Source organism: Orycteropus afer, unplaced genomic scaffold (assembly GCF_000298275.1).
Source record: "Orycteropus afer afer isolate SDZICR_OR568_19922 unplaced genomic scaffold, OryAfe1.0 scaffold00834, whole genome shotgun sequence".
NCBI lineage: Eukaryota > Metazoa > Chordata > Mammalia > Tubulidentata > Orycteropodidae > Orycteropus > Orycteropus afer.
The window spans coordinates 659,236-681,646 of record NW_006922421.1 but is presented as its reverse complement, the minus strand read 5'-3'; the positions used below and the strand labels follow the sequence as shown (position 1 = coordinate 681,646).

General features: G+C 41.1%; 1 protein-coding gene and 2 non-coding genes across 3 annotated transcripts in view; all 3 read left to right on the top strand.

The window, feature by feature from the left end:
- The first annotated feature begins 6,024 nt into the window (after positions 1-6,024).
- On the top strand, positions 6,025-6,188 carry LOC122151861. Its single transcript, XR_006164308.1, has one exon. It is a non-coding gene; the product is annotated as a U1 spliceosomal RNA (small nuclear RNA).
- Positions 6,189-9,924: 3,736 nt separating this feature from the next.
- Positions 9,925-22,411, top strand: part of TEX14 (testis expressed 14, intercellular bridge forming factor) — a 98,995-nt gene continuing 86,508 nt past the window's right edge. Inside the window, exon 1 of the mRNA XM_042783296.1 lies at positions 9,925-10,060. Coding sequence (XP_042639230.1) covers positions 9,925-10,060 — 136 coding nt within the window. The remainder of the gene's footprint in view (positions 10,061-22,411) is intronic.
- On the top strand, positions 18,196-18,413 carry LOC122151867. The gene has a single exon (XR_006164313.1). It is a non-coding gene; the product is annotated as a small nucleolar RNA U3 (small nucleolar RNA).

Here is a 22,411-nt window from a genome sequence, read left to right as displayed (position 1 = left end):
GTTGCATTGTGGTAAACTGTGGTCAATGTCACCAGACAAAGTATATGTGAACCGCTGTATGGAAAGTAAATTTGCTCTGTAAACCTTCACCCAAATCACAATTAAAAAACCAATCCTTAAATACTATGCAAAAAGCTCCTGTAATTGGTCTCATTATGAAAGAAAAGCAGCCTAAGAATATTATGTGTATCTCACAACTAGGAATGTTTATCATCTCAGTGCATTTCTTTCAAGCAGTTTTTCTTGCACTTTTACAAAACTGCAATCATGGTACATATCCCATTTTGTATCCTTTTTCCCCCACATTAACATTAAATACAACTTTTTCACATTGTTAATCATTAATATATTACTACTATGTTTGCGTAATGCTCCATTTCACTGTTGTTTTGATCACTAGGGTTTTTGTTTTTGCCGTTATAAGTAAATCTGATGAACACCATTGTGCATAGGTTGTCTTTCTGTAGGATTACTTTCTTTAGATAAATTAAAAGAAATTACTAGATCGAAAGGTAGGAACACTTCTTGGCACTATATACATGTAATTAGGATTAATTTTTTTTTTTTTTTTTTACTATATGTAGTATTATAGCCATGTTACAGAGTATTTAGGGGAAAACAGTGGGTAATTCTGTATTGACACTAACATAATTATAATTAGTTGACATCTTTCTGTATTTCCTTTAGATCTTTTCAACTTTGCCTTGTAAAAAAATAATTGTAATTATAGTATATATTCAAGTTCATATACTGCTTTGTTTCCATGCAACATTGTGTGTACCATTTAGGCTTCTCTCTCATTCTTAGAGCCCTGGGGGCACAAAGGTTGAACGCTGGGCTGCTGATGGAAAGGTCAGTGTTTGGATCCTACCAGCTGCTCTGCGGGAGAAAGATGTGACAGTCGGCTTCTGCTTCCGTAAAGATCACAGCCTTGGAAACCTTACGGGGCAGTTCTACTCTGTCCTATATAGTCACTATGAGTCAGAATCGACTTGATGGAAACAGATTTTTGGGTTTTGTTTGTTTTTGTTTTTCTCATTCTTAACAAAGTTGAAGTTCTTAAAATTAACTGTGAATGCAGACTTTAAAAAGACATCTTGATTTGTGGGACTGTAAATGTAAGGAATCAGGGAAAACTAATTTCTAAAAATTTTAAAAATATTTATCACCTAAGGAGCCCTGTATTTTTTTTTTTTTTTTTTTTTTAAAGTAGCCTTCATGGTGCAGCAGTTAAGTGCGGGCTACTAACAGAAAAGGTTGGTAGTATGAACCCACATATCCAGTAGCTTTATGGTAGAAAGACCTGGCGATTTGCTTCTGTAAAGATTACGGTCTAGAAAACCTAGGGCAGTTCTGCTCTGTCACATGGAGTCACTATGAGTTGAAATCTACTCCAAGACCACCACCAACAACATGGCGTAATATATACCAAAACAAATGAAAAAAACATTAAAAAGAGCATGTGAATTATACCAAAAATATCAAACCAAACTCACTGCCATCGATTCAATTCCAACTCACAGCTGACTCCATTGGGTTTCCTAGGCTCTAAATCTTTAGAGAAGCAGACTTCTTCATCTTTTTTCTGCAGAGTGGCTTGTGGGTTCCAACCACCTTCTGGTTAGCAGCCAAATGCCTTCACAGCCACACCACCAGAGCAGATACATATATGCATAAGGAACTGGAATTGTTGTTAGGTGCTGTCAAATGGGCTCCGACTCCTAGTGACCCATGTACAATAGAATGAAACACCATGCCAGCCTCACCATCCTTGCTATACCTGAGCCCATCGTTGCGGCCACTGTGTCAGTCCATCTCGTTGAAATCCTTCCCCTTTTTCATTGACCCTCCACTTTACCAAGCATGATGCCCTTCTCCAGGGAGTAGTTCCTTCTGACATGACCAAAGAAGGTGAGACGAAGTCTGGCCATTCTTGCTTCCAAGGAGCATTCTGGCTGCACTTTTCCCAGGACAGATTTGTTTGTTCTTTTGGCAGTCCATGGTACTTCCAGTATTCTCTGCCAACACTGCAACTCAAAAGCATCAATGCTTCTTCAGTCTTACTTGTTCATTGTCCAGCTCTCACATGCATATGAGGTGACTAGAAATACCATGGCTTGGGTTAGGTGCACCTTAGTCTTCAAGGAGACATCTTTGCCCTTCAGCACTTGAAAGAGGTCTTTTGCAGCAGATTTGCCCAGTGTGATACATCATCTGATTTCTTGACTGCTGTTTTTATTGATGTTGACTGTGGAACCAAGTAATATAAAGTCTTCAACAACTTCAATCTTTTCTCCACTTACTGTGATACTGCTCATTGGTCCAGTTGTGAGGATTTTTGTTTTCTTTATGTTGAGATGTAATACATACTGCAGACTATATAGTCTTTAATCTTCATCAGTAAGTGCTTCAAGTCATCCTCACTTTCAGCAAGCAAAGTGTGTCATCTGTATCTCACAGGGTATTAATGAATCTTCCTCCAATTCTGATGCCACTCTCCTCTTCATATAGTCCAGCTTCTTGGATTATTTGTTCAGCATACAGATTGATTAAGTATAGTGAAAGGATACAACCCTGACACACTCGCTTCCTGATTTTAAACCACACGGTATCCCCTTGTTCTGTTCAAACAACAGCCTCCTGGTCTATGTACAGGTTCCTCATGAGTACAATTAAGTGTTCTGGAATTCACATTCTTCTCAATGTTATCCATAATTTGTTATGATCCACACAATTGAATGCTTTTGCATAGTCAATAATAAAACACAAGTAAACATCTTTCTGGTATTCTTTGCTTTCAGCCAAGATCCATCTGACATCAGCAATGATATCCCTCATTCCACGTCCTTGCATTTCTGGAAGTTCTCTGTCAATATACTGCTGCAACCATTTTTTAATTATCCTCAGCAAGATTTTACTTGGGTATGATATTAAGGATGTTGTTCAATAATTTCCACATTCTGTGGGATCACCTTTCTTTGGAATGGGTACAAACATGGATCTTTTCCAGTCAGTTGGCTAGGTAGCAGTCTTCCAAATCTCTTGCCATAGCCAAGTGAGTGCCTCCAGCTTGGCATCCATTTGTTAAAACATCTCAATGGGTATTCTGTCAATTCCTGGAACCTTGTTTTTCACCAGTTCCTTCAGTGCAGCTTTGACTTCTTCCTTTACTACCATTGGTTCTTGATCATATATGCCACCTTCTGAAATGGATGAACATCAACCAATTCTTTTTGGTACATTGACTCTGTATTCCTTCCATCTTCTTTTGATGTTTTCTGGATCATTCAATATTTTGCCCGTAGAATCTTTCAGTATTGCAACTCCAGGCTTGAGTTTTTTCTTCAGTTCTTTCAGCTTGAGAAATTCCAAGCGTGTTCTTCCCTTTTGCTTTTCTAACTCCAAGTTTTTGTACATTTCATTATAATAACTGACTTTGTCCTCGCGAGCTGCTCTTTGAAATCTTTTGTTCAGCTCTTTTCTCTTGTCATTTCTCCCATTTCCTTTAGCTACTCTCCATTCAAGGGCAAGTTTCAGAGTCTCTTCTGACATCCATGCTGGTCTTTTCTTCCTTTCCTGTCTTTCATGACCTTTGCTTTCTTCACGGATGATGTTTTTGATGTCATCCCACAATTCCTCTGGTTTTTAGTAATTGATGTTCAATGCATCAAATCTATTCTTTAGATGGTCTCTAAATTCAGGAGGGATATAATCAAGGTCATATTTTGGCTCTCATGGACTTAACTGTCTTCAGCTTCCACTTGAACTTGCATATGAGCAGTTGATGGTCTGTTTCACAGTCAGCTCCTGGCTTTGTTTTGGCTGAAGATATTGAACTTCTCCATTATCTGTTTCCACAGATGTAATTGATCTGGTTCCTGTGTATTCCATCTGGCAAGGTCCACGTGTATAGCCACCGTTTGTGTTGTTGAAAAAGGTATTTGCAATGAATAAGTTGTTGGTCTTGCAAAATTCTATCACACGATCTCCAGTGTTATTTCTATCACCAAGGCTGTATTTTCCAACTACCGGTGATTCTTCATTTCCAACTTTTACATTCCAATCACCAGTGAAAATCAACACATCTTGATTGCATTTTTGGTCAATTTCAGACTGCAAAAGTTGGTAAAAATCTTCAGTTTTCTCGTCTTTGTCTTTGGTGGCTGGTGCATAAATTTGAATAATAGTAATATTAACTGGCTTTCCTTGTAGGTGTATTAATATTATCCTATTACTGACAGCATTGTCCTTCAGGATGGATCTTGAAACATTCTTTGTCACAATGAATGGCATGCCATTCCTCTTTAAATTGTCATTACCAGCATAGTAGATCATATGGTTGTCTGATTCAAAATGGCCAAAACCAGTCCATTTCAGTTCACTAATGCCTAGGATATCGATCTTTATGTCTTCCATTTCATTTTTTACAACTTCCGATTTTCCTAGACTCCATACGTCACACATTCCATGTTCCAATTATTAATGTATTTTTGCAGCTGTTTCTTCCCATTTTGAGTCGTGCCACATCAGCCAATGGTGGTCCCTAAAGCTTTACTCCATCCACATCAATAAGGTCAGCTCCAGTCTGAGGAGACAGCTCTTCCCCAGTCACATTTCGAGTGCCTGCTGACCTGAGAGGCTCATCTTGGGGGACTGTATTGGACAATGTTTCAGGGCTATTCATAAAATTTTCCAGTAATAGGCAGTGTTTCATTGCTAGTCATAAGGTTTTCACTGTCCAGTTCTTTGAAAAGTGTATGACCCCTTCCTTCTTCTGAGTCTGTCTTAGTCTGGAAGCTCCGCTGAAACCTGTCTACCATGGGTGACTCTACTGGCATTTGAAACACTGGTGGCATAGCCTCCAGCCTCACAGCAACACACAAGCCACCACAGTACAGAAACTGACAGAAGTGGTGGGGAACTGGAATTAGCATATTAAAAGTGTTAGCAGTGGTAATTCATAGTGGGATTTTAGTTTAAGTTTTTTTTCTGTATTCCCCAAATTATCTGCAAGGCCTCCCCTCCTCCCAAACACTATTGCTATAATTTAAAAATAATCTCCAAAACACAAATATAAGATAAAGTTTCTTAAGAAACCAAGTAGACTAGGAGGAAGTAAGTTGCTGCAAACTTTTTTTTTTTCTTCTTCTTTTTTGGGTCAGGAGTGCCTAGACTGCAAGGGCAGAAAGGAAAACACAATGTCATGTATTCTTGTTGGGTGTAAAAAGAAGGGACGAGCACTTGGTTTGTTAAAGAAGATGTTTCATCTCAGGCCAGATACTTCATCTTTGCACCAGGGCCTGGAGAAATTAGAATCTTGGCGAAGCCAGTTTGGCGGCCCCAACTAAATGGGGCACCTGTCCAGGGAAACACGCCCAGGGAGTTGAATGACCTAGAGGGGCGCTCGCGAGGCGTCTTGCACGCATTCTCTTATTCAGGCCTCACACAAACCTTGTGAGGTATGAAGGCAGTATTATATCTATTTTACAATTTAGGAAACGGTAAGATATTGAGAGTTTGAGCGAGTCCCAGAGTGGAGCGTAACCAACTCCGCCGCCTTCAGCTCTGCCACCACGCCACCGCCTCCCAAAATGCTTTGCAGGATTCACATTCGTATGTTACAAATCTCCAAGACCTTTCCATGTACCCGAAAAGAAGGAATTTCTAAAACTCTTTAGCCACAGCTGCCGATTACACGTCTTTCAGATTGTCGCAGGGTGTCGCTACAACGAATTTATCCAGAAACTACCGTAAAGGAGGAAGGCCACAGGGTGGCTCGTGGCGTCTCTGTAAGAGGCGGAGATATGTAGATGACAGGCGCAGTGACTGTCGGTTCGTGCAGTGTCCTCGCGAGGCTGAAATAGTTCTGTTTCTAGCGATTATATAAAAGGAGATGGTCTGATCTGTATCATTTGAGGAATCTTGTAATCTCTACTTGAGGGCGCAGAGATTTTAGAATATAATTCACCATGATTTACAGTGTGTTGAGAACAAGAGTGAACGAACAGGCGCAATCAACAACTCATACTTACCTGGCAGGGGAGATACCATGATCACGAAGGTGGTTTTCCCAGGGCGAGGCTTATCCATTGCACTCCGGATGTGCTGACCCCTGCGATTTCCCCAAATGTGGGAAACTCGACTGCATAATTTGTGGTAGTGGGGGACTGCGTTCGCGCTTTCCCCTGTGAACTGGTTTAAAAAAACAGACTTAATAGCTTCTTAATTACTGAGTAATATGATACTCACTTTGGGGGCCTAATTGTACTTTCTGAGTAACGAGTGGTGAGTCTGAACTGCTGATCTTGTGCCATTTACATCACCGAAGTTAAGTTTTTTGTGTCTAAGAGTTAATTCTCATTAACTAATCTAGTTAACAGAGCTAATGTTATATGTAGTAGTATCTAGGAGAACATACTTTATATGTTGTTGTTGTTGTTAGGTGCTCCAATTAGTAGCAATCCTCTGTACACTAGAATGAAGCTGCCACATCCTGTGCCAGCCTCACCATCCTTGCTATACCTGAGCCCATCGTTGCAGCCACTCCTTGAGGGCCTTCCCCGTTTTTGCTGACCTACTTTACCAAGCATGATATCCTTCTCCACGGAATGGTCCCTTCTGACGACATGACCAAAGTAGGTGGGACAGTCTGGCCACTGTCACTTCCAAGGATCATTCCGGCTGCACTTCTTCCAAGACAGTCTTGTTAGTTTTTCTTGCAGTCCATAGTATTTTCAGAATTCTTTGCCAACACCACAACTTAAAAGCATCAACTCTTCTCGGGTCTTCCCTATTCACTCTTCAGCTTTCACATGCATATAAGGCAATTGAAAATACTATGGCTTGGGTTGTGTTATATGCCTTCAAGTTGGACCCGACTCAGTGAGCCCTCCTTTGGTTTCCGAGGCAATATCACTGTGGAAGTAGATTGCCCCATCTTCCTTCCGAGGAGTGGCTGGTGGGTTTGAAGCTCCAGCCTTCTGGTTAGCAGTCTAATGCCTTAGGCACTATGCTACCAGAGCTTCTATGGCTTGGGTTAGGCACACCTTAGTCTTCAAAGAGACATCTTTGCTGTTTAGCACTTTACACAGGTCTTTTGCAGCAGATTTGCCCAGTGCAATTCGTCATCTGATTTCTTGACTGCTGCTTCCATAGGTGTTGATTGTGGAACCAAGTATATGAAATCTTCAACAACTTCAGTCTTTCCTACATTTATCATGATGCTGCTTATTGATCCAGTTGTGAAGATTTTCGTTTTCTTTATGTTGAGATGTAACCCATACTGCAGACTGTAGTCTTTGATCTTCATCAGTAAGTGCTTCAAGTCATCTTCATTTTCAGCAAGCAAAGTTGAGTCATCTGCATATCCCATGTTGTTAATGAGTTTTCCTCCAATCCTGATGCCATGATCTTCTTCATATGGTCCATCTTCTTGGATTATTTGCTCAGCATACAGATTGAATAAGTATGGTGAAAGGATATAACCCTGACATGCTCCCTTCCTGATTTTAAGCCATGCAGTATTCCCTTGTTTTGTTTGAATGACAGTCTCCTGATCTGTGTACAGGTTCCTGATGAGCACAATGAAGTGTTCTGGAATTCCCATTCTTTACAATGTTATTCTTAATTTGTTACGATCCACACAGTCAAATGCCTTTGCATAGTCAATAAAACACAAGTAAACATCTTTCTGGTATCTTTGCTTTCAGCCAAGATCCATCTGACATCAATAATGGTATCCCTCATTCCACATCCTCTTTTGAATCCAGGTTGAATTTCTGAAAGTTCCCTGTCTTTATACTGCTGCAGCTGTTTTTGAATTATTTTCCACATAATTTTACTTGGTGTGATATTAATGATATTGTTTGATGACTTCCACATTCTGTTGGATCCCCTTTCTTTGGAATATACACAAATATGGATTTCTTCTAGTTGGTTGGGTAGGTAGCTGTCTGCCAAATTTCTTGGTGTAAATGAGTAAGTGCCCCCAGCACTGCATGCATTTGTTGAAACGCCTCAATGGGTGTTCCATCAATTCCTGGAGTCTTGTTTTTCACCAGTTCCTTTAGTTCAGCTTGGGCTTCTTCCTTTAGTACCATTGGTTCTTGATCATATGCTACCTCCTGAAACAGTTGATTGTTGACTAATTTTCTTTTGTATAGTGACTCTGTGTATTCCTTCTATTTTCTTTTGTTGCTTCCTGCATCATTCAGTATTTTGCCCATAGAATCTTTGTAATTCAACGGTTGAATTTTTTCTTCAGTTCTTTAAGCTTGAGAAATGCCAAGTGTGTTCTTCCGTTTTGGTTTTCTAATTCCAGGTCTTTGCACATTTCATTATAATACTTTTACTTTGCCTTCTCAAGCTGCCCTTTGAAATCTTCTGTTCAGCTCTTGTATTTCATCATCTCTTCCATTTGCTTTAGCTATTCTCTGCCCAAGAGCAAGTTTCAGAGTCTCTTCTGACATCCGTTTTGGTCTTTTGTTCCTTTCCTGACCTTTTGCTTTCTTCAAGTATGATGTTCTTGATGTCATCCCACAGCTCATCTGTTCTTTGGTCACTGGTGTTCAAAGCATCCAATCTATTCTTCAGATGGTCTCTAAATTCAAGTGGGATATAATCAAAGTCATATTTTGGCTCTCATGGACTTGTTTTAATTTTCTTCAGGTTCAACTTGAACTTGCGTATGAGCAGTTGAATTATTAAATAGCTGTCCAAATTATAATGGAAAAATACCACTCGTTTTATACCTGGAAATAGACTGAAGGCACAGTGGGAAGAGTGACAAATTACTATAAAATGTTCACTTCATATTTATGTAAAACTAAACACTGAGTCAGTTTTGTTTGCTTAAAAATATTGTCATGTTACTGGATTCCTAGGATGCTATTTGTGGTCACTGACGTGGATATTAGCAGATACCAAAGGAAATTAAGTAAAAGCTCTACTTTATTAGGACTTTCCACACTTTGTCAGTAGATAAAGGTATTGCTTCTCATTAACCTATAACCCCTTAAACCTCCTGGCTGGCGAAGACCCACTGTACATGTCAGCTCTTACTTTTTCTTTTACCTCAGCTCCTGTCAGCACCCTCTGTGCTTCTGCATGTAGCACTCAGGCCCTGAAAGGCATGCTTGCTGATTAGGCATCTTCCTCTTACCCACTGTTTACGGAGCACCAACGTGGTGCCACCTGTCTGCCCTGCTAGATGGTGAGCAGTGTGATAGCAGCAATCTAATTGTAGGTGTCTTACACGACCCATGCCACATTTAGGGCAATGGTAGTATACTGTGAACACTTAATTGTATGATGGTCAGGTGTGGATGCCACATGTGGAGCGTTCTCTACATGGGTCTTACCAGGCATAGTGACAGCTCGCAGTTTCACTCTGTCTCAGTACCAGGCACAGTTATAAGCACTGTATTTACTCTTTTAAACCTCTCAGTAACACCCTGCTTATTATTACCCCTTTATACAGATGAAGAAATGGAAGCCTACGAGGCTGAATAATTTCTCCAAAGTCACACAAGGAGGTGGCAGAACCAGGACAGACTTCAGAGTTGGAATTGTGAACCTGAACTATTCCGTTAGGCTTTCTACCCTCCTGTATAATGACTGCGTTTGTGAACTCACCTTTCAAAGTCAACATTGTCCTCTTTACCTTAATAACACAACAAAGGTGCATCTTTCTAATTTTATTGCATAGTACTCCTCTCTTTTTCAGTCCCCGGAATTGAAACATTTCAATAATAACATCAAGGATAAACATTAATTTTCGAGGGTTTCAGTAATTGTTCCTGTACCCCTCCTCTTCATTATAGATGAACGTGGACAGGTTTCCAAATGTGAAAAATCTACATTGTTTTCCTGCGTTTCTGGTTCAGTTAGAATAAGCATGCTATGCTACTCTCTTTTGGAAACAGGATGTCTCGGCCTGTTCATCTTCCAGTCCCCTGTCCTGTTCAGCTCGGTTCCTTAAGAAATGACTCTCTGGAAGCTCAGCTTCATGAATATGTGAGACAAGGGAACTATGTGAAAGTGAAGAAGATTCTTAAGAAAGGTAAGCACTGTTTTGAGATGGCACATATAGCTGGATCCACATTTATGAATAGTTTTGAAAGAAATACCAGGGATATCATAAAAGTATGAGTGAGTTCTCGGGAAAATCTGCAAGTTAAATTTAGCGATGAGACGAGATGTTTTATATAAGTTCATTTCAATAGAGGGATTGAATAGCTGTTCTGTGGCTGTTGTGTTTTGTGCTGGGCAACTGTTAGGCACCTGATGTTTCTCATTAGGTCCAAGGCACCCATTTTTGATTCTTCATGATTTCCTTTTCTCTTTCTAATCTGCTTCACCCACTGAGCCTCCTGAGGCCTGTGCTGCAGTGAGGAGGCCAGTTTCACTTGCCTCTTTCTTGCTGCTTACAAGTTCTGCACTTTTAGTTTCCATAATTTTCTGGCTGGAAGCTATAAGCAGCTCTGCCCTCAGGGCAAACACGAATAGCAAACATAGCTCAGACAATCTTCAAAAGAACAAAAAACCACACCACACCATATCCCTTCCCACCCACTCCCACCCCAAAAAAACCTTATGCAATCTACTGCCTTAGTGATACCGCCTTGGAAACCCAAGGAGGGGTCGTTGGTTCCGACTCGATGGCAGTGGGTTTGGTTTGGTTTGGTGTGCTGGTGTTTGGCTCCTGATCTAGAGATCCACACCAGCTTATTTCAGAGTAACCATAAGTCCTGCTGGAGCCCTTCTCACCTTTCTTAGCACTGAAGGGGATGCTTACTAAGTTGCCTCTCTCAGCTAGTGTTGTGGAACAGCCAAGGTGACCTTAGTTCCTTTACAATATTTCTCCATTTACCTCAGCAGCATTTCGGAAGGCTTCCAGAATGGCATCACCAATTTTTGTAGGAGCTAACTGTCCCATCGAGTTGTTATGTGCCGTCGAGTCAGACCCAACTCATAGCAACCCTTCCTTGGGTTTCCAAGGCAGTATCACTACAGAAGTAGATTGCCCCATCTTCCTTTCAAGGAGTGGCTGGTGGGTTTGAAACACCAGCCTTCTGGTTAGCAGTCAAGTGCCTTAGGCACTACACGACCAGAGCTCCCATCCCACCGAGTAGTTTTCTCAAATAGTTCTCACACTTTTCCATGCACTTCTGGTGTCTATAAGTGCTTTAATTCCAGTATCTGTGTTATCTTGGAGTTGGTCCTCTTTGAATGTGTTTTCTCTTTGGTATACGTCCCATATTTTCCTCTTTATTCGTTTGTTGAGTAATTTTATATTGTATCCTGAACATTGGTAATGATGTGTTACAGAAACTGAATTTTTTCATGTTCCTCTGAAGAGTGACTATGTACGTGTGTATGTAAGTGGGTATAGTATGTACTTACTTATTTTTAAGTAGGCAGCTAACTTGGCTGAACTCAACTTGCAAATGCTGCCTCTTTGCAATGGGCGGAAACTCAAATATGTGTGCAAGTCGTCAAGCTTCAGTTGGCTACTTGGAGTCAGTCCTGTGCGTGTGGTTCAGGATCAGCAGAGATTTGAGGTTTCTCTTTTATGGTTCTCTCCTTTCTGGGATTCCCCCCTCACTTTTCAGGTGCTGAGCTCTGGTTCATCAAGCCAATAAATCCTAATTTTAGCCACCTTTCCGGCTAAAAGCCATAGAAAAAGGAGAATTTAATTAGGATCATTGTTTTATTTCAAGCATCCCTTATCAGCCAGTGTCTTGGTTCTCCAGTGCTGCTGTAACAGAAATACCACAAGTGGGTGGCTTTAACAAACACAGATTTATTCTTTCACAGTGTTGGAGGTTAGAAGTCCAAATTCAGGGCAACAGCTCCAGGGGAAGGTTTTCTCTCTCTACTGGCTCTGGAGGAAGGTCCTTGTCTCCTTTTGTCCCTTGGAGATCTCCAGGTGTCTTGGCATCAATCTTCCTCTGGGTCTAGGAAGTTCTCAGCGCAGGGACCCCAGCTGAAAAGACACACTCAGCTCCTGGCTTTTCTTTCTTGGTGGTACTGAGATCCCTCTCTTTGCTGACCTCCCACTTCTCTCTCCTTTTGTCTCTTGTAAGATAAAAGGTGATGCAGACCACATCCCAAAGAAACTGCCCTTACAGGGCTATGACCTGAGTAAGGATGGTGTATCCTACCCTAATCACCTTATAAAAAATCATTGGCTAATTACAAATGATCACAACATGGGAGATAATTACATCATTACATAACTGCCAAACCACTGAGAATCATGGCCTGGCCAAAATGACCCATATTTTTGGAGGATACAGTTCAACCCATGACACCCAGTTTTTTCTCACTTTCCACTGCCTTCATATAGTTTTTTTGTGTATTTTGTTCTGAGTTTATAATTGTTATCTGTCAGAAGGTTGCTCTGATAGGGGCCACTTGGAAGTAGAACTCTAGATTTTGGTCTTTATTCTAAGAATAGTGAAAGCTCATTGGGTGTGAACAGATTTGCATTTCTAAACAGTCACTCTGGCTGTAGAAGGCTATGAAGTATGTGAGAATAAGGAGAAAAGAATAGGATAACTCAGGTTTTGGGTTTGAGCAACTAGGTTGAATGGAGTCAGTTTGGAGCTCTGGTAGCGTAGTGCCTAAGGCACTTGACTGCTGACTAGAAGGCTGGCGGTTCAAACCCCCCAGCCACTCCTTGGAAGAAAGGTTGAGCAATCTACTTCCATAATGATACTGCCTCGGAAACGGAAGGAGGGGTCACTTTGAGTCGGGTCCAACTCGACGGCATATAACAACAAAGTTTGAGATGCCTGGGATTCAGCTCAGTGGAATCTCAAAGAGAAGCTGGATATATGAAGCAGCAGCTCAGGAGAGAGGCCTGAGCCAAACATCTACATTTTGAAATCCAGGATAGGTAAGAGGAGAAGGCCAGGAATTACTGGCAGGGCTCTTGTTCCCTTACAGACAGGCTGGCCTTGGTGTGGGAAGAATAGAAAAAGTGAGGGAAAACCAAGTGGTCAGTAGGCAGCCTGAGAGGAGGAACAATAGATTCATAGAATCATCATCCATCCATTCATTCATTCAGTCAGCATTTACTGGGCATCTGTTGTGTGCCAGGGCAAGATGCTGGAGATAAGACAAAAATAAGACCTGATTCCTCCTTTTAAAGAGTCACAATTTTGTAGAGGGATGTAAATGCATTTGCTTGCAATACAGAGAGCTATGCAGAGGCACATACAAGGATAATTAGGGGCACAAAGCACATGGGGGTCACTGTACCTGGGGAGGTCAGGGAAGGCACCATCAGAAATGACATGAGCTAAATCTGAGAATGCATTAGAGCAATGGGCATATTCATTTGCAGTTGGAGAACGTGCTCAGAGGAGACCAAAGGATGTCATGGATGGTGAGAGATCTCCAGAAAGACTGGTGGAATGGATAATGAAAAAATCTTAAATATGGAGGGGCCTGGCCCTAGGCACAGCCTTTGGATGAAGTGACTAGAAGGCACTTCATCAAGATGAAGAATTGCTCAGACACCAGGCCTGATCAGGTTGCCCTGACACTGCCCCTTTCTCTGAAGGATGTTCTATTAGGAGAGGTATTTGGATGGTATAACTGATACTAGTCATGCTATCATGATGCAATTAAAAGATGTTGTACCTGAGGTAGATACACTCCTTGGAGAGAAAAATCATGGGAGAAAGAAGGGCTGTTTATGCACAGGGAGACAGATCAGGGGGCAGGAGTGCATGGAGGGATGGATACAGGGAACAAGTAACTATCGGGAGGAAGTGGGAGGGGAGGTGTTGCATTGGGGTAAATTGTAATCAATGTCATGAGAGAACGTGTGTGTGAACTGCTGTATGGAAAGTGAATTTGCTCTGTAAACTTTCACCCAAATCACAATTAAAAAAAAAAAAAAAAAAGATGTTGATTCAGAATCCGTGTGAATGTCCAGGTAGCTTTGTACTTCTTAGCACATAGAATAATTGTAGGACAGAAGCATTTTTACAGCAGGAAGTTAAGTGAGTGTTACTTGAGGAGAAACTGGGGCTAAATTTTGCCAGAAGTAAATAATAGGCTTCTTCTGGATTTAGAAGACATCAAAACCAAACCAAACCCACTGCCACGGACTTGATTGCGACTTAGCGACCCCCATTGGTTTTCTGATGTGGTAAGTCTTTTTTTTTTAAATACATTTTTATTGAAATATAATTTATGTACAGTGACATACACAAAACTAAAATGACATGGGTCGATGCTTTTTTTTTTTGCTATGTTCCCTCTCCTCCCCTCCCACCCGTGGCAACCAACAAAGAAAGTTTCCCTCCATATATAAACCTTTCCTTCACCCTCCACAACAACGAACTAATACTATATTTGTCCTTTTGTGATCGACTTATTTCACTCAACATAACGTCCTCCAAGTTCATCCTTATTATGCGGTGTTTTGCAGACTCTCCATTATTCTTCAGTGCTGCATAGCATTCCAGTATGTGTATGTACCATAGTTTGGTCATCCACTCTTCCGCTATAAATCTTAAGAGATAAATACCTTGCCAGATATGTAATTATTGGCAAATGTGAATTTGTTGCTGTCATTTTTATTATGTGCTTTTTCGTAGTGTCGACTTCTTTGTTCCATATAATTCTTTTTATTATTATTATTATTATTTAAGAGCTTGTTTTACATTCAACGTAATGTGTACATTTAGTTTCATTCCATATAATTCTCTATGCTGAGCTTGTTTTGTTTATGGATTGTGTTATCACTTCCTTCATTGCTATTGTTTTAGTATTTGCTGAATATTTATGCTGGTCCTCTTTTTTGATGTGAAGGTTTATCATTTTTCTCTGAGGTTACCCTGTGATTTATAGTTTTCTTCCCAAGTTTAGAACAGTCTGTTCTATCTTGTAGTTCTCTTGACTTCCCTGCCATCTAGAAGTTCTGTAACTACACAGTTTTTTCCCCCTTTTTGGTTTGTAGTTATCCTCATTTGTCAATTGATGTCTCTGGTTCCCTGTTTACAATCTTGTAGGCTTCTTTACTTTGGATACTTCCATAGCTGGGTTGGTTTCTGAGTTATGTCATCATGTGTGCTAATGGTCAGTTGTTGTTGGCTGTTGTTGCTTCTCTGTCCAAAGTGCACCCTTTAACATCTCTTGTAAGGCTGGTCTGGTTTTAACAAATTCCTTTAATTTCTGCTTATCTGGAAATGTCCTAATTCACCATCATATTTGAGGGACAGTACATAATTCTTGGTTGGAAATTTTTCTCTTTCAGAGTTTTATATATACTATCCCATTGTCTTCTCACCTGCATGCTTTCTGTCGAGAAATCCAATCTTAGTTTATTGGTCGCTCCTTGTAGGTAACTTTTTGTTTTTCCCGTGCTGCTCTCATGATTCTTTCTTTGTCTTTGGTTTTGGTGAGTTTGATGATGATATGTCTGGGTGATTTTCTTTTGGGGTCTATCCTGTTTGGGGTTCGTTGGACTTCCTGAATGGATATATTCTCATCTTTCATCATACCAGGAAAATTCTCTTCCAACAAATCTTCAACAGTTTCTCTGTGGTTTTATTTGTCTCTTCCTGTTCTGGAATTCCAATTGCACTTAGGTTATTCCTTTTGATGGTATCCCACATGAACCTTAGGCTTTCTTCATTTTATTTTGATCTCTGCTCTGATTTATCCCTTTCTAAAGAAGTATTCAGGTATTTGCCTTCAATCTCCCTAATTCTGACTTCCATTGATTCAATTGTGTTCCTTTGCCTATTCAGTGTCTTATCTTTTTCTGAAATTTAGTATTAAGCTTTTGGATTTCTGTGTGTAGATTTTGTATCATTTCTAATTTTTCATTTATTTTGTCCTTATGTTTTTGTATCATCTTTCAAAATTGTTCTAGGGTTTTCTCTGGGTTTTCCTTGATCCGTCCCTTAATTCGTTGAAGATACTTAAATATCATTCTTTTAATATTATCCCTTATCAGGGAGTTCCAGTGCTGTGACTTCCTCAGGGATGTGTTTTGGGTCTGTACCCTGTTCTCTTGTTTTCCTGCTTTATCTTCTTTGTGTGGACTGTGATGCTCTGTTGTTTCTGAGGCATTGTGACATTTTTGCGTCTATATTTCATTGGTGATTATATGTTAGAGTGACTTGCCTGCAATTTTCATTTTCTTTGTTTTGTTTGTATGTTATCTATACAGGCAGGGTACTGTGCTGTGCTCCTCTATTCACTAGTTGACAGCACTTATACACTCACCGGAAGGAAGGTTGGGCAATCTACTTCCGTAGTGATACTACCTTGGAAACCCAAGGAGGGGTCGTTATGAGTCAGGTCTGACTCCATGGCCCATAACAACAACATACACTCACCACCTGTCTCCTTTCCTGTTGTCAGCCTCTCATATGTCCCTGCCTACCTTGGCAAACAGACCCTATTCTTAGGTCCCTGGAATCCGAATGAGAATGCTATCACTTTAAAATCCAAAATGGTTTCCACTTGTAAAGATTCAAAATGGTTGTGCCCTGATCACTTTCAATATCCAAAATGGCTGCCACTTGTAAACATTCAAAATGGCTGCACCCTCGGTCATTTTAAATATCCAAAATGACTACTGCCTGTAAACATTCAAGATGGCTGCGCCCTCTGGACAGTGGAAAATCAACAGCTCAGGTTGTCTCCCTCCTTGCTGTTTCCCTTCCTAGTCATAGGCCGCCAGCGCAGTCGTCCCTGCAGCCCTTGATGACCAGGGCTGATCTTTAGGTCAATTCTCAGGTCCCAACACCACTTGGAAATATTCAGGCTCTTGGTCTCACCAGAGTAGCTGACAGTCTGCAGCTCTGACTGTCTCTGTACTCACTGTTTTCGTTCAGGTTTTTTCACTGGTTGGTGCCTAATCCACTTCTGTATAGTTAGTTCCTTTCAAAGCTCAGGGCTCCAAGATTATCTTCTGTATCTCTGTCAATTGGTTTTTCTTTTCTTTGTTGAAGAGGGTCTGTGTCACTTGTCTGCCTATTCCTCTATCTTATGGGAAGTTGAAGTGGTAAATCTTTACGGAAGTAGATTGCCCTGGCTTCCTTTCATGGAGTGACTGATGGTTTTGAACCACCAACCTTCTGATTAGCAGTCAAATGTGTTAGGCACTGCACCACCGTAGCTCCTTGATTTAGAAGCCGGAGACTAATAAATAGTTCAGACTTAAGTTTGAAGGAAAATGTATTTGGTGCTTTATTAATGAAATGGGTTTGAATGGAGCCTAGACCTCTAGTGAGGAAGAACTCTGGTCTTGATTTAGACTTAAATTCCATTTGTAGTTCTGTCTGCTAGGTGGATTTGGGGGCATTTATCATTCTGTCTGAGAATAATGATTGTACCCTTTATATTCAGTTGTTTAAAAGATGAGATGAGAAAACGAATTAAATCATCTGGGAGGCAGTCAACAAATGATCTTGGTTATGATTATTATTATGTGGCATTAGGAATATAAGGAGCCTCGTGGCACAGTGATTAAAGCGTTTGGCTGAAAACTGAAAGGCGGTTACAACCCACCAGCCACTCAGTGGGAAAGAGGTGTGCCAGTCTAGTTCAGTAGATTACAGCCTCGGGAACCCTGTGAGTCGGTTCTCCATAGGGTCACTATGAGTTGGAATCGACTCTATAGCAATAACATCAGGAGTATTACACCACTTTTTTCTCTTTTCTGTTTTTCTTTCTATCTGAATGTGTTTCTTGTCTTTGTTTCTGTTGAGTATTACAGTCATAAGAAGGCTGGTTTCCGAATCGGCTGACTTCCCTAGCAGAAGAGAGGCGGTTCGCGCTGATCCGAGGTCTGCAGCGTATATTCGTGATCGGGATGCGCTGGAGTCACCGAATTTGACCAGTCTTGTCTGTAGTGTGAGACAGTGAGCCGCGTAATCGCAGTCACCTCCGGGTCGGGAATGAGACAGGCGCACTGCGAGCGTAGCGTGTGATTGGCTGCCAGGAGACCCTATGTTAATGAGGCGGGTTGCTACTTTGAAGAATTTCTGAAAGATTTCAAGTAATTTGTGATTTCAAGTGTTTTGAATGTTAGTCATAATGGCCGAATCATTATCAAATGTGAAATGTAACTGAAAGACATTTTAAGAAGTCTGAGAAATATTTCACCATCGCTGTAATGTGTGTGGCTTCCTGGGACCCAGCAGAGGCTTTGGTTGCAACGTTAAGACTATACTTTCAGGGATCATTTCTATAGTTTGTTACTAGAGAAGTTTCTCTGATCGTGTAGAGCACCGAAAACCACGAGGAGGAGACGCAGCGTTCTCTCCTGAGCGTGAAGTCGGCTCTTGGTGTTGCTTTATTGCAACTGCCATTTGCCATTGATGATCGTTCCTCTTCCTCTTTAAGAGGAAGTGAGAGGGAGAGAATGCAGTCTGAGTGGTTTTTCACTTAAAATTTTAAATTGTAATACAGATTATTTTAGGTTATAGTAGCAAGCAATTTTATATTCTGACTACTTGTCAAGTTTTTTATGGTATGGCTTAAGTAAATCTTGGAGCGCTCTTTATTTCCATTTTTGTGTTTTTAATTTTTGTCGTGTTTCTTTCTCTGCCATCTTTGGTAACCAAGTAGTTCTGCTTTTTTTTTTTTTAAATCTGCCTTGAAGTATATATGTGTTTTTTTTGTTGTTGTTGTTGTTGTTAACAAAACCAGTGTACAACTAACTAGTGAAGAATGGATAAGGAAGACCTCAGTAGAAAATTGGCACCTTTGAATTGTATGTTGTTTCCCTTATTTTGGTCATATTAGCAGAAGAAATCCGGCCCTGGAAAAGGATATCATGCTTGATAAAGCAGAGGGTCGGCGGAGATTGTGAGCATGGCGCAGGACTGGGCAGTGTTTGGTTCTGTTGCACATCGGGTTACTATCAGTAAGAGATGTGACATAACAAAAACAACAATAAAACCATGCCAGACCCTATTGCCGCCGATTCAAAGGGACCCTATAGGACCGAGTAGGAGCTCTGAAAGCATAGTGCCTAAGGCACTTGACTGCTAACCAGAAGGCTGGCGGTTCAAACCCATCTGCCACTCCTCCGAAGGAAGTTTGGGCAGTCTACTTCCGTAGTGATACTGCCTCGGCAACCCAAGGAGGGGTCGCTATGAGTCGGGTCCGACTCCACGGCACAATACAACATAGGACCGAGTAGAACTGCCCATAGGGCTTCCAAGGCTGTAAATCTTTAGATATGCAAAACGTTTTTCTCCCTTGTAGCAGCTGGTGGGTTTGAAGAGCTGACCTTTCAGCTTGCACTCTGCTACTACTGCTGTGGTCCTATATAGCCAGGTCCATCCCCCTCCTCATCCGCACACTTCAGCATTTTTGAAGTTTCCTAAAAGTCCAGGTTTTCTATGCAGATGCCATTTCTAAGGCAGGCTTGTGATGAATGTGCTCTTAGAATATTCTAACAGGACTTCTCCCTTTACTTCTTTAGAATTTAAAAAAAAAACAAAACCACTAAACCTAGCAGATGCCATTCTGAATTCACTTCCTTGTGTACTGTTACCTTTTCTCTTAGTTTACTTCTTCATTTTGCTGGTACACATCATCTAGAGAACCCAGCTTGCCACATTTGCCCTTTGCTCTGGAGATACTATCTCTAACCTCCAAGTCTGCTATGCAAACATCCTTCAAAAGATATTCCAGAACAAAGACTGACATTCAGAAATGTGAGAGATTCATGGAGAATTGTTTCTCAACAGTGACATGATTGAATTTAAAGTTTGAAAGGGAACTGCTGGCTGCTGGTTAGATAATGGATTGGAGAAAGGCAACCAAAAATGTGGAGGCTGTGTCCAGCTGAGAGATGATCACTTGACTACCGGGGTGTGGAGGGTGTGTGGGGGGGTGGAATTGGAGAAAGGTGGGTTAATTTTGGGAGGTCTTTAGGGGATATTTCAAGAGCACTTATGACAGATTGGTATAAAGAAAGGTGTGCAGGATGACCCTTGTTTACTGGCATGTGCTTTGGATGAATGACAGACAATGGTACCATTACTGAGGCAGATATTGGAAAGGGCCTAGTTTGGGGGAGCAGGCTAGATTAGCTCAGTTGATTTTTATGGCTGGAGATTGTAAATCAGGGCTGTGAAATCAAATGTTCATGAACTGTTGAATGTAAAACAAATCTGCTTTATAAATTTGCACCCAAAGCACACAAAACAAAAATTCAGTTGGACACATTGTATTTAAGTTGCTTCTGAGCCATTAAAGATAAGATGTCAATTAACTAAATATGGAGAAGACAGATTTGCACCTGAGGTCTGATAACTATTATGCACTGTACCCCAGAGTCAGACCTCCTAGACTGAAATCGTGGTCTGGCACTTACTATCTCTGTGACCAAGCAGAAGTTACTCATATTCTTGGTTCCTCAGTCTCTTAATCTAAGGAACAAGGAAGATAATAATAACCTCCTCCATAGAGTTGAAAATATAAGACCTAGAAGGGACTTTAGGGTTATTCAGTTCAATTCCTTATTTCACATTTTAAAGTTGAGGATAGTATTTTTGTCTCTCTCTGCTTCTCTTCTTCCTGCCCCAAGTCTCTAGTTCTCCAAAGTCATGTGTGTATATGTGGGAATGATCTCAGGTTCGTCTAGGGAGGCTGAGTTTTCACCAGGTATCCAGTCGGATGACTCACAGGAACTACTGAAGATCAAAAACCAAAAACTCATGGCCGTTGAGTGGGTTCCAACTCATAGCGACCCTTCCTTGGGTTTCTGAGACAATATCTCTACAGAAGTAGATTGCCCTGTCTTCCTTCCAAGAATTTAGTGCTCAAATGCCTTAGGCATTGCGGCACCAGAGCTCCCCACTGCAGATAGGACCTGGTAATCTCCAAGAGGATAGGGATTGTGGCTCTCATTTTCCTTGTTATCTGCCACAGGCGTGGAGTGCTGTTCTTTGTACATGGCTGTTGTCTGTCAGCTCAGGGGACATACTGTTTGTTCTTAGTCTTTGATCTCCACAGCACTTCTGGTCCCTAAGACATTTCCTATTAGTAAATGGTTCATCCCCTGCTACCACCTTCTATAATTGCTCTATGATTTCTTTTATGAAAAACACCTAAATGCTCCTCAGACAGTACTCTCAGATTCCACTCCCATTCCCCAAGGTAGGCCGTTCAAACCCACCAGCTGTTCTGCGGGAGAAAGATGCTTTCTGTGAAGATTACCGCTTTAGAAACCCCATGGGGCAGTTCTGCTCTGTCCTACAGGGTCGCTATGAATTGGAATTGACTCCACAGCAACAGGTTAAGGTCAATTTATTAAATTTTACCTGCAGTTTCTTGCTTCTGGGCAAAACGCAAAGAGCCTTTATTTGGGTAACATGGAAAGAGTAAAGAACTCACAAAATGGAGAATGGAGGAATATGAGTGCTCAAGGCAGCAAGGGACAGCCCTGTGGCCCTGGAGGGACAACTGAACATCCGTAAGCTTCCAGTTCCCCGACTTCTTAGAGTTTATTTCCAAGAGTAAAAGAGGTGATCTATCTAAAGTGTTTAGTAAAGAGCCTAGGACATAATAAAGTACTAGACTAGACAAATGTTAGCTTTTTTTATTTAAATTAACATGAGAAATTGCATTTAAGACAATTTTGGGAGCTCACTTGGCAAGTTACTTTTATTTTTAAACAATATATCATTTAGTAGGTTTTTATTTTAATACTGACAAGCACATAGAAGACAACTGAAAATGAGCCATAGTTGGCCTGCTGATATTTAAAAACAAATCTGATACAGTCTTGTTGTTGTTAGGTGCCATGGAGTAGATTCCAACTCATAGAGACTCCATACACAGCAGAACGAAACGCTGCCCTGTGCCTGCGCCATCCTCACAATTGTTGAGGCTGTGTTGGAGTCCACGGTGGTAGCCACTGTGTCATTGATTGCATTGCACATTGATTGCATTGAGAATCTTCCTCTTTTTTTGTGCTGGCATTCTACCAAACATGATATCCTTCTCCAGGGATTGGTTCCTCCTGATAATATGTCCAAAGTAAGCAAGATGGAGTCTCACTATCCTCGTTGCTACTAAGGAAAATTCTGTATGTACCCTTACTTAGGCAGCTCTGGTAGCATAGTGCCTAAGGCACTTGACTGCTAATTAGAAGGCTGGTGGTTCAAACCCACCAGCCACTCCTCCAAAGGAAGATAGGGCAATCTACTTCCGTAGTGATACTGCCTCAGAAACCCAAGAAGGGGTCGCTATGAGTTGGGTCCAACTCGATGGCACATAACAACAACAACCCTTTACTTCTTCCAAGACAGATGTGGTAGTTAAGTTTTTGTGTCAACTTGGCTAGGCCTGGTTGAGTGGCTGGGCAGCTGGATGTAGTATTCCCCATGATGAGACTGGTAATCAACTCCATGGTGGAATC